This window comes from Beta vulgaris, chromosome 2 (genome assembly GCF_026745355.1).
Source record: "Beta vulgaris subsp. vulgaris cultivar EL10 chromosome 2, EL10.2, whole genome shotgun sequence".
NCBI classification, from domain to species: domain Eukaryota; kingdom Viridiplantae; phylum Streptophyta; class Magnoliopsida; order Caryophyllales; family Amaranthaceae; genus Beta; species Beta vulgaris.
In genome coordinates, this window is record NC_079203.1 from 30684194 (window position 1) to 30700311 (window position 16118).

At 38.8% G+C, this 16118-nt stretch overlaps 4 protein-coding genes across 4 annotated transcripts; 1 reads left to right on the top strand and 3 right to left on the bottom strand.

The window, feature by feature from the left end:
• The first annotated feature begins 201 nt into the window (after nucleotides 1-201).
• LOC104886977 (actin-depolymerizing factor 4) lies at nucleotides 202-3155 on the top strand. Its single transcript, XM_010671548.4, has 3 exons — nucleotides 202-369; nucleotides 2432-2697; nucleotides 2793-3155. The coding sequence occupies exons 1-3, from the start codon at nucleotides 367-369 to the stop codon at nucleotides 2941-2943; spliced, it is 420 nt and encodes a 139-aa protein (XP_010669850.1). The 5' UTR covers nucleotides 202-366; the 3' UTR covers nucleotides 2944-3155.
• Nucleotides 3156-4043: 888 nt separating this feature from the next.
• Nucleotides 4044-5330, bottom strand: LOC104886996 (uncharacterized). The gene is made up of 2 exons (XM_010671573.2): nucleotides 5177-5330; nucleotides 4044-4570 (listed from the first exon to the last, which is right to left on the bottom strand). The coding sequence occupies exons 1-2, from the start codon at nucleotides 5328-5330 to the stop codon at nucleotides 4044-4046; spliced, it is 681 nt and encodes a 226-aa protein (XP_010669875.2).
• Nucleotides 5331-5343: 13 nt separating this feature from the next.
• LOC109134410 (uncharacterized mitochondrial protein AtMg00310-like) lies at nucleotides 5344-5700 on the bottom strand. Its single transcript, XM_019248148.1, has one exon. The coding sequence runs from the start codon at nucleotides 5698-5700 to the stop codon at nucleotides 5344-5346; it is 357 nt and encodes a 118-aa protein (XP_019103693.1).
• Nucleotides 5701-5759: 59 nt separating this feature from the next.
• Nucleotides 5760-6491, bottom strand: LOC104886994 (uncharacterized). Its single transcript, XM_010671572.1, has 2 exons — nucleotides 6405-6491; nucleotides 5760-6239 (listed from the first exon to the last, which is right to left on the bottom strand). The coding sequence occupies exons 1-2, from the start codon at nucleotides 6489-6491 to the stop codon at nucleotides 5760-5762; spliced, it is 567 nt and encodes a 188-aa protein (XP_010669874.1).
• Nucleotides 6492-16118: the final 9627 nt, after the last annotated feature.

The following is a 16118-nucleotide window of genomic DNA, read 5'->3' on the forward strand; positions in this document are numbered from 1 at the left end:
TGCCTCCATGGCTCCATGTCTCCATCTAATCGATCTCCGTAAGCCACACCACTAATATTGTGTTAGCTTTTTCATTTCTTCTCTTTTCTCATCTTCGTGAGGCTCCCTGTCGTGTTCAACTCTACCCGTTTGACACACCAAACGCCCAACTCCCGATCCAACAAATATACCCCACTAAACAATAAACTAAATACCATAGCTTAAATTCCACAAATAAAGAAAGAAAGAAAATATTCTAGCCTCGTAAAAATAACTCCATTTTATACATTCGTTCTCTCTCTCTACCAAAGCCCTATATTCTCTCGATCGCTCTTCTCCACTCTCTCTCCCCCTCGATCGCAGGTGCTGCTACTTCACTTAGGAAAAATGGTAAAATTCTTTTTAATTTTCTTAGCTACTTTGCTCTTTTTTGGAGAGAGTATGAATCTAGGTTTATTTTGGTGGAAAATATGCTTTGATTTTTCATATATCGTTGTTCGATCTGGAATTATAGTAAATCGGTTGATAAATTTGGTATGAAATTGTTCAAGTTTTTCTTTGGTGTGGATTTGAGCATCACTTCTGTTTTTTTTCTTTTCGCGAATTTTTCTTGTCCAATTTTTGCTATGTTTTCTGATCTGAACGTTCTCTTTTTGTTTAGTTATTGGCTGGCTTTTCCTTTTTTTTTTGTACTAGTGATTGCATTTAAATTTTTCGGAAGCTTTTTTCATCGTTAAAATTGAGTTTACGATTTAATAGCATTATTTGCAGTGATATGCTAGAAAGTGATGCGATTTTAGAGTGATCGCAGCCACCGAGGATCTGTTAATTATATGCTGAATCGTGTTGGTTAGAAATGGCTAGCTTCAGTAGCAACTAAGCAATTGTTATAATCTAAACAGGCCTGAGGGAATATAATATTTTGAGTTATTAGATGATATGAATATGAGAAATTTGAGAGTTTTCTGATGATGAGATTGGAGATTTGTCATTTTTAGTTGGATGTTATTATTGATGATACGTCTTGTGTTCCGAATTTAGGACATATGTAGCTGATGAAGTGTTACATGAGAGATTTCTGTTGATGAGATTGGAGATTCGTTGTTTTTAGTCGGATGTTATGATTGATGATATGTCTTGTATTACGAATTTAGAATGTATGTAGCTGTTAAGTTTCAATATGAGGACTTTGTTGCACACAACTGTCCGGTGCTTATCTAAGATACCGCCATCTTGAGGATTAGCTGATCTGAATTATGCTGTTAAAGAGGAACTACGGGAGACATTTTGATTTTCCTAAGGATTCTTTTGTGTTGTCTGCGTTTTTATCTAGTGGTTGATTGATTGTTGGAGTTATCCTTTGCTTTTGTTTCGATGGGCTAGAATGAGAGTATGTGATTCGTCTGATGGATGTTAGGCTACTCCCTTGTTCCTTTTCATTTGATTGCGGTTTCTCATTTGATTTGGCCAGCAAAGCTTACGAGAAATGAGTACACAATATCTCTTATGTTCATTGCTTGCTGAGACTGGTTGCAATTGACGGCAAAGAATTCACTAACCTTTGAAAAAAATCGATGTGATTGTTCGTATTCTCCTTCATGCTGATAATGTCTTGATTATTTGAGATGTCCCGATTATATGAAGTGGTGTAAATTGTTAATCATCCTAAGGAGTAAGGACCTAAATTACATGGGGAGTAGACAAGAGAAAGAGCTTTAGTTTCACCAAAAAGCTATTTGTGCAGTGAAGTCAAAACCCTTGTAGCACGGACTGGGTTGTGATATTGGAAACAAAAACATTTCGGTAATAATGTATCTTCAAGCCACAGCCATTTTCCAGGCTTTACAAGCACGATCATTTGGGGTTTCGGGAAGGTTTTTGCGCTTCGTAGGTCAAAACTTTAATCATCGCCCAGTTTGTGTGGTGATAGAGGAGGTTTTATGATCCATGTCTATGATTATAAAAATGCCAGATTGAAATCATTTTCTTCCTTGAATTGCCTATATTTTCCCTTATCAAAAGTGCATTAAAAGTTTTCAGCTTACTTTTTGCAATGTGTTTTCTGACTCATGTGATGGAAGCCAAATTCTCTTTGCAGACTTGAAAGAGTAAACCAATAAGTAGAAATACTTGCTTGCTCTTGTAGATTAATCCCCAGCCAGCAGCAACTAAATTTCTGTGTTTTCATCTTTGCACTCTTTTTGCCATTTATTCTTTGAGCAGTACCTCTTTCTGTTTCAAGTCAGTTATAAATTGTGAGATTATCTTCAGGTCTTTATAATTGTCACAAGAAGAGCTTATAAAATTAGGGTCATAGAATGACTGTTCTTATAAAACATTTGATTTTCAGTCTCTGGAGAATTGCTGCTATATATGTCCTGTTCTTAGTTGTGTGCCGGTATAACGGTAGTTTTGTGATATAGTTGTAATGTACACTGAAATTGTTGTACAGGCCAATGCTGCATCGGGGATGGCTGTTGATGATCAGTGCAAGCTCAAATTTTTAGAGCTGAAGACGAAAAGGACTTACCGATTCATAATTTTTAAGATTGAAGAAAAGCAAAAGCAGGTAATAGTGGAAAAGGTTGGTGAGCCTTCTGAAAGCTATGAGGATTTTGCTGCAAGCATTCCTGCTGATGAATGCAGATATGCTGTTTATGATTTTGATTTTGTGACTGCGGAGAATTGCCAAAAGAGCAGGATCTTCTTCATTGCATGGTAAATTCTTGTCAGCCATAATATAGCACCTAATAAGTGGTTTTCATGCGTGGTTGATTTAATTAACACCTTTTGCTCATTCATTGCTTTGTAAGGTCCCCTGACACAGCAAAGGTGAGAAGCAAGATGATTTACGCCAGCTCGAAAGACAGGTTCAAGAGAGAGTTGGATGGTATTCAAGTTGAGTTGCAAGCAACCGATCCTTCTGAGATGGATTTGGATGTTATCAAAAGCCGTGCTGCGTGATGCTCCTGCATGTTGAAGCTGCCTTCATTGCGTGTTTCCATACAGTCCACAGTACCTATGTTTAATTGTTAATACCTTGTTATGGGGAAATAGAACTTGCTTAAATATAATATTTGATGGTTGTTGGAGTGTTATACTGATGATGTCTTGTTCTTTTGCTTCAGTAATTTCAGATTATACAATGATATGTTATTTGTGGGATTCACTGGTGAGCCTAGGGTTGATGTGTATGCTTTGGCTATGTATTCCTTTTTTGGGGTGAACATGTCATTTTTATTTGAGATAGATCACCCCTTTTCTGTATCACTAATTCTTGAAAACTTTTGGCTAACGCTGATATATGGTTCGGCATCTCTGTCGTATCCTTTTATGTTGAATAACTGTCATTTTTCCTGAATGCTAGTTAGTTTATTTGGTAAAGTTTTAGATGATTGCTATTAAAGACTTGAGATCAAATTTGATCTATATCATTATCTTATATGGCTGTCTAGACATCCGAAAGATATACTAAGGCCTTGTTTGATTGACATCCAATTGTTTAGGAATTGCAAGTTCCTAGGAAGTGCAAGTATAAGTAGATGTTTGTTTAACTAGAGCACAGGAAGTGGAACTTCCTAGGAAGTTTTACTTCCCACACAATGGGGGAAGTTGCTTACCTAGTTTCCCCTAGGTAAGTGTCACTTTTCATGGGAATTCCATCTTCCCATAGCCTATAAACAATTTTGCTTACTTCATAAGAAGTGAAATTTCATAGGAAGTGAAAAATCAAGGGAAGATCAACTTCCCAAGTGCAACCAAACGAGACCTAAAAGAATTAAGTCATCCTGGCCTTGAATATTAGTTCGTCATTTTGGGTCTGTGTAAAAACAGTAATAGGGGCATCAACTATCACGAATACAGGGAATTTTTTATGCTCGTACTAGGTTTCAATCTTTTCCGGATTGTAGGCTAGATCAAATTTCTAGTTTTTGAAATTTATGTAGATTCAATTCGTGGTGGATTAATACTTTTTTCTTTTTAAATATCAGAATTTTTGTGGTAGCTTTTTTTGGTTGTCGTTTTTAACAGCTATATTTTTTTTATGGGAATGAGCCATTCAATTAATCAATAAGCATCTTGTCCGCAAGGACAAGAGAAAAAAGTTCAGCAGGGTGGTCCTCCATCCAAACTCTCATCTCAAACAAAGAGATCGAGAATTGAGCCATATAGTGGTGGGCCACCTTATTACACAAACGATTAACATGAGAAAAAGAACAAAAATTAAAAGAGTTCTTTAAGGCTAAAACATCATCAACAATAACTTGGGTGCAACTTCGGGCTCTCATCCCATTTAGGATATTGATCCCTTGTACGCAATTCGATTCCACTTCAAGACTTCTAAACCCAACATCAAACGCGAGCCGCATACCAAAAAGAATGGCATGGGCTTCCGCCTCTTGAGGATACCACACCCCTTCCATCCTCTCACCCGCTGCCATGAGAACGTATCCCACCTCATCCCTGACCACAACACCTAACCCACGACACCCTTCCCTAATGGCTGCATCCGAATTAGCCTCAATGTCGTCTCGTGGATAGCAAGGTAAGTTTTGTGTCGCTCGCATCCATTTTTGAAGTGAGTTCTTGCCTATATAGTTTGCTTTCTAAGCACAGATCATTCGGCTTGGTCCAACACCTCATGATCTCGTGGTGGTTGGGCAGCTGAACGTCCTCTCGAATTAAGGCGACTTCAAATTCGCCCGAAAGCTTTAATGCCTTCTCACATATAGCCTGGAGCTCCATTTTCCATCCCTCAAAAACCCAAGCATTCCTCGCATTCCAAAATATGCCATAAAATCATCATTATAAGTACCCATGTCCCCGACTCCTTTATTGCATCACCAAGCCACTACACCACTCAACCATCATGCACTCCACATTTCTACTATCAATTCTAGCCGGGAATACATGCCACATTATTCGACTTTCCCTACATTTTAACATTACATGCTCCACATTTTCCTTCTCCTCCCCACATCTTGGTGATCAATCCTCATTCCCCTGTCATACATCTTCCCCTTCATTGGCAAACCATTAAGCATCGTGCGCTACACTAAGTGCTTTACTTTTTGCGGGATTTTTGCCTCCCAAATTTTCTTCCGCGGGTGTTTCAAGGGGTCCTTATTCGAACCACCTATGTTACCACTCCTTCTCTTCATTTCTAGATGGTAGGCACTTGTAACACTAAACTCACCATTCTTTGTGTGATTCCATGCTAGAAAATCCAGGCAGCCATTCTCACTACATCTAATCTTCGAAATGGCCTCCCTCTCTTCATTAGTTACGAGAGAATCAATCTCATTCATCCTCCAGCCAATACCATCTTCATTACGCCACTTCCACACCATATCTTTACAATGCTCAGCAGGTGGGACCGAAAAGAGTCTCCCCCAGAAGGTTAGGTGACCATTTATCTTCCCAAAACTTCACACTTCGACCATTGCCCATAACCCAGCTTAACCCAAGAGATAGCAGCTCCCTAGCTCCCATAATCGAACGCCACGTATAGCAAGAGTAGTTGGGAAGTTTTGCTTTCCAAAAGGTGGTTCGATGAAAAGATTTGCCTTTAAGCACTTTTGCCGCAAAAGAATCCGGGTTTGTCACCAATCTCCAACATTGTTTTGCTATAAGAGCATCATTGAAGGCACTCAAATTGCTAAAACCAATCCTTCCCTTCGACTTCAGAAGGCACAATTTATTCCAACTCACCAGCGCCATTTTTCGTTCACTTCCTTGTTGACCCCACCAAAAATTCCTACAAATGGAATTCAAGATATTCACCACTCTCTCGGGAATTTTGAAACATTGCATTGCATATATGGGAATGGCTTGAGCCACTGACTTGAGTAACACTTCTCTTCCCGCCGGAGAAAAAAAAATCTTTCTTTCCACCCCTTGACTTTCTTCCACACTCGGTCTTGAATCACTTGAAAAACAACTTTCTTAGATCTTCCAACAAAGGTTGGAAGCCCAAGATATTTTTTGTGCTCTTCAACAGCTTGGAAGTTCAACTTCGAAAGAAGCATATTCTGCGACTCATTACTAACATTCATGCTGAAAGAGACCTCTAATTTTTCCATGTTGATTTTTTTACCAGAAGCCAATTCATATGTCATGAGAATCTCCTTAATAGAATCAACCTCTACTTCAGTAGCCCGAGTCAATAAGAGAGTATCATCTGTAAAAAACAGGTGAGATATAGGAGGCATATGTCTACCGATTTCTATTCCTTGAATATGTTTCTTTGTCTCCGCATCCTGGATAAGAGATGAGAAACCTTCAACACACAACAAGAATTAATATAGGGAGATGGGGTCCCTTTGCCGAAGGCCGCGCAAAGGAGTGAAACTTCAAGCTGGGAAACCATTATACAACAAAGAGTATGTAACTGAGAATATACATTTGAAAATAAGGTCACATACTCTATCATCAAAACCCAGTCTCTTCATCATGTCAATCACAAAGTTCCATTCAACCCTGTCATATGCTTTGCTCATGTCTAATTTCATCGCTACAAACCCCTTAACACCCTTATTTTTTTCGCCTCAAATATTGAAATAATTCATACACAACAAGTATATAATTTGTAATGAGTCTACTCGGGACAAAGGCACTCTGACATTCACTAATAACATCAGGAAGAATTTTTACAAGCCTATTTGAGATTGTCTTCGACACAAGTTTATACAATACATTACATAAACTTATAGGTCGATAATCTTTTGTGGATTCACACTCTTTCTTTTTCGGAATCAATAAAATATGGGTGTTGTTAATGGATCTAATGAGAGTATTATTATTAAGATTATCAAGCACAAAGTTCAGCATATCTTCACTAACTAGAAGCCAAACATTTTTACAAAAAGTTGCAGGCATACCATGAGGGCCGAGTGCTTTCGTTGGGTGCATTTGTTTGAGGTAAAGAATCACTTCTTCTCTTGAATAAGGGGCGCATAAATTTCTGTTCGTCTCCCTTGTAACCTTCGGCTGAACCATGGCTAGGACCTGATGGCGTTCCTCTTTGTCCCCACTTGTCGTGGAAAGAGCTTGAAAATAATCAATAAACACCGCTTCGGCGTCCTGTTCTTTCGATCTCCAAACACCAACCTCATACCTAACCCCTTTTATAGTATTAAGACTTCTACGTTGGTTAGTCTTTCTATGAAAAAAATGCCATATTTTCGTCACCATCTCTAAGCCAATCTTGACCGCTTCTTTGGGACCAGTACACTTCTTCCCTTTTCTTCAATTCATCTATCTCATTATCCACCTCCCTCACCTTTTCAAGTATCGCAATTGTAGGTTTAAGGCCTATAAGTTCATGCATATGGTCTCTCCTTTTTTCAATTTCAGGTTTGAAATCAGTGGGTCGTTTCGCGCTCCAATCTCTGGGCCTATTCACGCAGATAGCCAACTTCCCATTCACGCTCTTTATGGGAACCAATTGCCAAGCTTCCTTCACCACATTCGCACACTCCTCATCTTGGAGCCACTCTTTCTCAAACTTGAATCCCCTTCCTCGATTCTTCCTCCCTGGATCAACAATAATTTGGAGATGTATTGCTATCTTCACAGGTAAGTGGTCGGACCTGCGCTTGGGAAGGTGTTCGGTGTTTTAACACGAAAATTTGGCATGCCACTCCTCATTCATGAGCACCCTATCAAGCGTTTAGGTGTTATCTTCATCTCTACATTTATTACTCCAAGTAATGGGTTCCTCTCGAACCACATCAATCTAAGTTGACAAGCATTCAAGGCCTCTAGGAACTCATCAATTTTCCTTTGGTTTTTTGGTGGACCTCTTGTAACACCCCCATACTTCTCTCTTTTCCAAAAATACTTTTAAAATATAAAACATAGAGAATAATCAAAGAATTATCGCCCGTGTGATAACATATCAGCTTATTCAGAATTTTACAACGAAAAACATATAACTAACTTTAGAATTGAAATTTAATAAATAACAAAGTTAACTTTAAAAATTAGTAATTCTCAAAAAAAAAAGTTCCCTCTAGGTTTCCGTAGGTTTCATTGGGAGGGTGTTCTAGGCGATTTTCCTAGGGTTTCCCTTGGGGGCTGTGCTCTCGAGTTTTGACTCGAGATTCGTGGATTTCTGTACATGGAGTCCAATACTCATGCATACATGAATGATTACAGAGTACCAGTTTCAGAAAACAATGATGGATTGCAGAGAAATAAGGAAGATGATGGTGGAAAATTAGGTGAACAGTTGAAATCCATAACCATAGTAAGAACCCTAATGATGAAGATGCGATTGAATGGAATGTTCATGATGCTGACGAGGAGGACGCTCGTATTGAGTTAAGGCTTGTGGGAAAATTATGGACAAATCAGAACATAACTACAAACGCTTTTATGAATACCATGAAAAACGTTTGGCAACCTACGTATGGGCTTGATATAAGTAGTATAGGAGATAATACCTATGTCTTCCAATTCCACCATTGGAGGGATAAATTTCGAGTCTTGTAGGGACAACCATGGCATTTTGACCGCCACACTTTATTACTTAGTGACATCAAAGGTAACACAAAAACCATCAGACATGGTGTTGTACGAGTTTCCTATGTGGGTAAGGGTGTACAATTTACCCTTTAAGGCTAGATTAAATCCGGAAAACGTCGAGGCTATCGGGAAGAAACTTGGAGGGTTTGTGAAGGCGGACTGTTGGGGATCAATAGGAATTGACAAGTCAATACGTCTCCGAGTTAACGTGGATGTTCCCAAGCCTCTGACTCAGAAAATCAAAGTTAAAATGTGAGGGGGTGACGAAGATTTCTTTGAGGTAAAATACGAAAAACTATCCTTGTTTTGCTTTTGCTGTGGTAGAATGGGGCATGGTTTAAAAGATTGTATGAACTATAAAGAGGAGGAAGAGTCGACTATGAGGTATGGGGGATGGTTAAATGCATCTCCTTGGAAGAAAGTGAGACTTGAGATGGATAGGGGACGAAAAGTCGATCATGGTAGTTGTGCAAAGCAATTGTTTATCAGTAGACCAAGACCAACAGTAAGTATTAAAGAAAATGAGGAGGTGCAAAAGATGGTTGGTAAAATGACAACAATTACTTTGGAGGTGGAAGGATTGAAGGAGGGTGTGGCTGTTATACACACTAATGAAGGAAGCAAAAAAGGGGGTGAAGGAGAGGGACAGATGGCAAACATCACAATAAATGCTTCACAGCCAGTAGAGGAGAGTGGTACAGATGCTGTTACTTATAAACCAACTATTACCCAGAAGAAAAAAGGATGGAAAAAGAAGGGTAGAGAGGAAGGACATGTGAGTAGTGGTGGAAATGTGGTCAGTGGGGTTAGAAGGAAAACGAGGGAGGATGAAGCTGATTATGATGAGCTGCATGAAGGTGAGACTTGCGGAATTAAGAAGAAAATTGGTTTAGATGTATGCGTGGTGAATAATATTTTTGAGGATGTGGCGGGCCCCACTAATAGGGCTCTTGGTGGCCAATGAGTAATGTGTTAGCATGGAATTGCCGGCGGTTGGGGAGCATGCCGGCTGTCAATGCGCTGCATTGTGTTACATGAAAAACCTCAGATAGTGTTTTTACAAGAAACGAAATTACACCAAGCTGAAACGGAGAGAGTTCGCATGAAATTACAGTTTAAGGGTATGTTAGCGGTGGATTGTGAGGGGGATGGTAGACGACGTCGAGGAGGAGTTGGATTACTATGGACAGAGGAGTGCGATGTCACTATTCAATCTTTCTCGCTGAATCATATAGATGCACTTATAAGGATTGGAGGAGGGCACTAGTGGCGATTTACTGGTCTTTATGGCTACCCAAAATCAGAGTATAAAAAGTAGAGAGGTGAGCTTTTAAGAAGGCCGAAAAGTGATGATGATGAGCCGTGGGTATGTGGTGGTGATCTAAATTTGATGTTGTGGTCAATGGAGAAAAAAGGGGGAGGTGAGTTCAAATGTGATGAAGCGGACATTCTTTGGAGTGTCATGATTATTGTAGTTTAGAGGATCTGCATTTTCAGGGGCATCCTTACACATGGACAAACAACCAAGGAGGAGGTGACAACTTACAGGAGAGACTTGATCGCTTTATGGCTAATGAGCGGTGGAAAGAAGTGTATAGCAGCTCTTATGTCACACATCTTGAAAAATGAAAATCGGATCACCTTTCCATATTGTTAAGCATACGCACAAATGTGAAAGTAGACTCGAAGACTGGGCGTAAAAGGCTATTTAGATTTGAGGAGATGTGGACTAGGGAGGAGGAGTGTGGGGTTGTAATAGCTGCAGCATGGGAAAGAGGCGATGATGTGAGGGGAAATCTGGCTCGTACAACGAGTGAACTGTGCGAGTGGAGTCATACCCGATTTGGGGACTTTGCGAAAGAAATGCGATCTTGTAGACAACAGATGGGTGCGCTGATGGAGGCTGAACCAACACATGAGACTATCCAACAAATGAAATCTCTTGATAGTAGAATGGATGAGTTAGAAGCAAGAGAGGAAATCTTCTGGAAGCAACAGAGTAGACAAGAATGGTTAAAGCATGGAGATCGAAATACGAAATTTTTTCACACAAAAGCGAAGCAGAGGGAGAGACGAAATACGATCAGGAGAATTAAGGATGATGCAGGAGTGGTACATGATGAGGAGGAAGATATTGCTGAAGTGTTTGTCCGCCACTTTCAGGATCTTTTCTGTGCAAACTCTGATACGTATATGGCCCCGGTTCTAGAGAAAGTCCAAAGATCACTTTCAGATGAGATGAGAAGAATGCTGGCAGAGCCCTATAGGGGTGAGGAGGTTACGAAAGCTCTCAACCAGATGCATCCCACGAAGGCACCTGGTCTAGACGAAATGTGTGCTCTCTTTTATCAGAAGTTTTGGAGTACCATAGGTGAGGATGTTATATCAACGATTTTGGATATTTTAAACAATGGAGGCACTATTGGTTCTTTTAATCAGACTTACATTGCTTTAATTCCCAAAAAAAAAGAGTGTGAGTCTCCTGTTGATTTTAGACCAATTAGTTTATGTAATATGTTTTACAAAATCATCTCTAAAGTCTTAGCTAATAGGCTTAAAAGAGTCCTCCCGAGTATTATTCATGAGTCTCAAAGTGGTTTTGTCCCAGGTCGTCTTATTACCGATAATATCCTTGTTGCTTATGAGTGCTTTCACTATTTGAGAAAGAAAAAGAAAGGAAAAGAGGGTTACATGGGGCTCAAATTAGACATGAGTAAGGCCTATGATAGAGTGGAGTGGGCTTTTCTGGAAGAGATGATGTTGAAAATGGGTTTCCCGGGGTGTTTTGTTAGCCTCATTTTGAATTGTGTTAGATCAACCTCCTTTTCGATCCTTGTTAATGGGCAACCTACACGCCAGTTTTGTCCTACTCGGAGACTCCGACAAGGAGACCCCCTATCACCTTTTCTCTTCATAATCTGTACAGAAGGGCTCTCTTCTCTTCTTCGAGATGCAGAAGCAAAAAAAGAAAGACATGGCATAAAAATCGGAAAAAAAATGAACGCAATTTCTCACTCATTTTTCGCAGATGATAGTCTGTTGTTCACAAGAGCAAATGAGATGGAGGTAGAGAAAATACTTGAGATTCTTTCAACTTATGAAGCTGCTTCAGGATAAAAATTGAATATGGAGAAATCGGAGGTGTCTTTTAGCCGAAACATTGATCAAGAAAAGCAAGACTTGCTTCAGATGAAGTTATCCTTTAAGGCTGTAGAAGGGCATGAAAAATATCTTGGTCTCCCAACTTATGTTAGTGGATCAAAGAAGAGAGTTTTCAGATATATTCAAGTACGTGTGTTGAAGAAGTTAAAAGGGTGGAAAAAAGGTTTTCTGTCTCATGCGGGAAGAGAAGTTCTCATTAAAGCGATAGCACAAGCAATACCAACGTATGCCATGCAATGCTTTCGCATTCCTATGGAGTTGTTAAGAGAAATCGAAGGTATGTGTAGGCGCTTCTTCTAGGGGTAAAAGAAAGATGAGCGGAAGATGGTGGCTTGGAGTAAGTTGTACAAGTCGAAAAAAGAGGGAGGACTTGGGATGAGAAACTTACAAATTTTTAATGAAGCTTTGCTCACAAAACAAGCGTGGAGAATCATCAACTTTCCAAACTCCTTGATGGCAAGAAAGTTAAAAAGTAAATATTTTCCACACACCTCCCTTATGGATGTAAAACAAAGCCCTGTAGCGAGCTTCACTTGGAGATCGATACTTTCAGCTAGGGACCTACTTCAAAAGGGCCTTCGTAAGGTGGTGGGTCACGGGCACAGTGTGGAGATTTGGGGTGATCCTTGGGTTCCAGGCCTACCAAACTTCACGCCGAGAAATGAAGAGAGCCACGAGTTGTAAGTGACTTAATGATAAACCGGAGTTGGAATAGGCCGTTATTGAATCAGATTTTCCCAGCTTGGGAAGTAGCTGCTATTACGAGTATTCCCGTGCCATATGAAGGAGGGTGGACAAATGGGCGTGGCATCACCCTAGAAATGGGGAGTTCACGTTGCGCAGTGCATATTACATTGCCATGAAAGAAAAGAATGACACAACCGCGTCGTCGTCTTCAGGTATGAAAGGAACGATATGGGGCAAGTTATGGCACTCACAGGTTCCGGCAAAGATCAAAATGTTTGGGTGGCGTGCGATGCATAATGGCCTTGCTGTAAAAGGTAACTTGGTGGTGAGAGGTCTAGGCAATGATAGACGATGCCCTGTGTGTGGTGAGGCCGAGGAAACAATAATGCATACTCTGGTGTTGTATGATGAAGTTAAGGATATCTAGTGACTGTCACCTTTGAGACTGGAGGTGGAAGTTGCGGGAGGTGTCTCTATAAAAGAGTGGTGCGAAAGTTTAGCTAGACCATCGAGGGAGGATCCATGGTGGGCATTATTTTGGAATCTGCTATGGGGCATATGGATTCGACGAAATGCATGGGTGTTCAATCAAAAGCGTATAGATGTAAAGGAGGTGATTGATAGAGCCTCTAGAGTTTCTTTAGAGTACAAGGACGCCCATGAAAGTATGAGCGAGAGTTTGAAGGGAGAAAGAGGAAGTAAGAGGTGGCAACATCCTAGAGCAGGGAGTTTTAAAGTGAATTCGGACGCTGCAGTTTTTGATAATGGGCAGATAGGTTGTGGTGGTGTAGTAAGGGATGCAACTGGGGATGTTATGGTGGCTTGTTGTGGGAGGATGGAAGGTGGTTATGAGGTGGATGTGGCTGAGGCACTTTCTGCCAGGTTCGTGTTGAAGATTGCTTGGGAGTCGGGTTTTCGGGATATAGTGATGGAAAGTGATTGTCTCAAACTCATAGCTCATTTGAAGCTAGCAAAAGTGGAGACTTCTAGCTTTGGCAATCTTGTCTATGATATTCTTGTATTAGTTGCAAGCTTTAATAGTGTTTCTTTTAATCATGTATGTAGGGATGGAAACAAGGTTGCACACAACCTTGCCCATTTGAGTCGCTCGTTTAGTGAAACAAGAGTTTGGCTAGAAGAGGTCCCTAGGGAGGTCCAGGCTTTTGTAAGTGCGGATTTGATTGTGGTTGAATAAATATTGGTGTGTTTCCTGTAAAAAAAAAAAAAAAAACAAAGTTAACTTTAAAACCAAACAACACTATTAACATTAACTTCAAACCAAACTTAAATATAAATGTATCAACTATAAAACAATAAATAAATTAACATACTACACAAGCTCTTCATTCCCGAAACCCTATGATGCATCATTTGCACACCTGTAGATATCAATGCACTAGAGAAACTGCTCACTAAGAATGGACCATCATAGGATCAATAAGGCAAAGACATGATCAACACATAAAAGCAAAGCACGTAGTCAGCAAAGGTGAGTACTACATAATAATAAAAACACATTCCTAACATGATACTAATAAATAGTAAGCAAGGACGAATAATAATATAACAAGCTACATATAACTTTTACTAAAATATACTTTAACAACCATTTTATTAGTTAATGGAATAGTCATTGGACCGAGTTGTCTAACTAAAAACCAACCTTCCCTTTGGAAGACGAAATACGGGCGCAACTTTGTATTCCCATGACCTACGGTATCGGTGAACCTTTTAAATAAAAATAGGAACGGTGATCAATCCGAATCCAGAAAAAGCCATGGCTCGCTCACCATGTATCCCAACTCCTGATTGTCCAACTTCAGACGCGCACAAGTATAAAGTTTATTACTATCCAAGTTTCACTTTACATGATTTACCAATTATTACTTGTTATGACACACAAGCAACACAGATAATATATAATCAAACATTCACAACTTCATTTTTATCTTAGGATTAAATAAGTGATCATACAACTTACAACCCAAGATTAATTCCTTCTTTAATCCAATCCTTCTTATTTATTGAACCTAGCCAACATCGAACTTACCTTTAAAAGGTATAAATTATCAACTTTCCAAATAAGTCCCACAGTCCTCATAGAGTAGTGAAAATAATAATAAAAGGGAACACATGATTCCATCCTGATCCAAACCAATAAATATATTAATTTTCCCGTGTGAATTAATAATATAAAGTTCCCAACCAACATGCTTGCATCAATTTTCCATACAACCATGATATAAATCTCATAATTAATTCTTATACTTAACATGTTCGCACAAATGCATAAAACATGTAATTAAAATCCAATCATAATAGCAATCATATATGAACTCACAAAGTTCCTATACATGATACTACATAACTTTCCTTCCTAAAATCATGATACTACAACAAACAATACATAGGTATGTATGTACCTTATGTAGACAAATTGATAGACCACTTTAACAACTTTAGAAGTCGCCTTTAGAGAAATCTCCGCCTAAAACAACAAATAAAATTTATAATCAATACTCCAAATAAATTCAACAACTCTAAAATACTTTAAATCTCCTTTAAAAATATTTAAAAGTTGTTTACATCATTAAAACCTCAATTACTTATACTCCCTAGCATAGTACTACTATACTAGTTATTAAAATCCACAAAACTCCATTAATAACATCTTTTTAAAATTTCAGCAACATATAATTTATTAAAACTCTGTTTGAACATACTTAAACATGCTTAAATTCATAAGTTTAATCAATTTCATAGTTCATAGCATATAACTATGATTTTCCAATCTTTAACACTCTAAAAATCCATGCTTTGATAATTAAAAATCCAATTTAAACATAATAATCAAATCTGAATTTTTATTCTTTCAATACATAATTTGTATAATCATAAATTCATCATTAAAACAGTAAATTAAAGCTTCTAAACATAATTAGTACTAAAATAAATCGTAAAAACATAATTTCTATTGAAACTTGAGGAAGAAGAAAAGTAATCAAACCAACACAAGAAGGAAAGAACAAGAAAAGCGCCGGCCGTAGAGGGTGGCAGCAGGAAAATCACGCGGTGGTCGGCGGTGATGGTGTGAAGTGGATTTCTTGTTGAGGAAGAAAGTATTTCTTGGAAGAGAAGAAAAGAGGAGACAAAGAAAAATCGTGGAAGAAGGAAGCAAAGGACTAGGCGTTGATTTTGTGTGAGAAGGAGGAGAGAGAAAATTTGTGTGTGGGTAAAATTTGGATCTGATGTATTTGTAAGTTATAAATCGAGTGTCTAGCCTGCTTATTATAATGTAAGTTATAAGTCTAATTGTCTAGCCTGCTTACTCTAAATGTAAGTTTGAAGACTAGGTATTTAGCATGTTTACCTTAAATTAAGTGCAAAATCTAGTCTTTCTCATTCTCCAGTCTTCTTTACTGTTTAGCCTACTTACTTTGAATATAAGTTCAAAGTCTTGTCATCCGAAGTCTAGCCTTCTTACTCTAACTTTAAGTCCAAAGTCTAGTTGTCTATCTTGCTTACCCTACATGTAAGTTCAAAGTCTATCACCCCTAAGTTTAACCTACTTACTCTAAATGTAAGCTTAAAGTCTAGTTGCATATCCTGCTTACTATAAATATAAGTTCAAAGTCTACTTGTCTAGCCTGCTTACCCTAAATGTAATTTTAAAGATTAGTCTCCCTACTACCACCAGGCTCAGTCATTAAGTCCAGATCGCTTGCATAGTCCATGTCTGCATATGTATATAGCCAGGTCCA

What these genes read in the sequence shown, in the direction of transcription:
- LOC104886994 (XM_010671572.1), bottom strand. Translation starts at nt 6,491, where the DNA reads ATGAAATTAGACATGAGCAAAGCATATGACAGGGTTGAATGGAACTTT. An exon ending in GACTGGGTTTTGATGATAGA is followed by an intron (nt 6,240 to 6,404) that starts GTATGTGACCTT and finishes TCTCTTATCCAG; the next exon opens with GATGCGGAGACAAAGAAACA.
- LOC104886977 (XM_010671548.4), top strand. An exon ending in AGGATCTTCTTCATTGCATG is followed by an intron (nt 2,698 to 2,792) that starts GTAAATTCTTGT and finishes TTGCTTTGTAAG; the next exon opens with GTCCCCTGACACAGCAAAGG.
- LOC109134410 (XM_019248148.1), bottom strand. Translation starts at nt 5,700, where the DNA reads ATGGCGCTGGTGAGTTGGAATAAATTGTGCCTTCTGAAGTCGAAGGGA.
- LOC104886996 (XM_010671573.2), bottom strand. Translation starts at nt 5,330, where the DNA reads ATGGTGTGGAAGTGGCGTAATGAAGATGGTATTGGCTGGAGGATGAAT. An exon ending in ATGGAATCACACAAAGAATG is followed by an intron (nt 4,571 to 5,176) that starts GTGAGTTTAGTG and finishes CAAACTATATAG; the next exon opens with GCAAGAACTCACTTCAAAAA.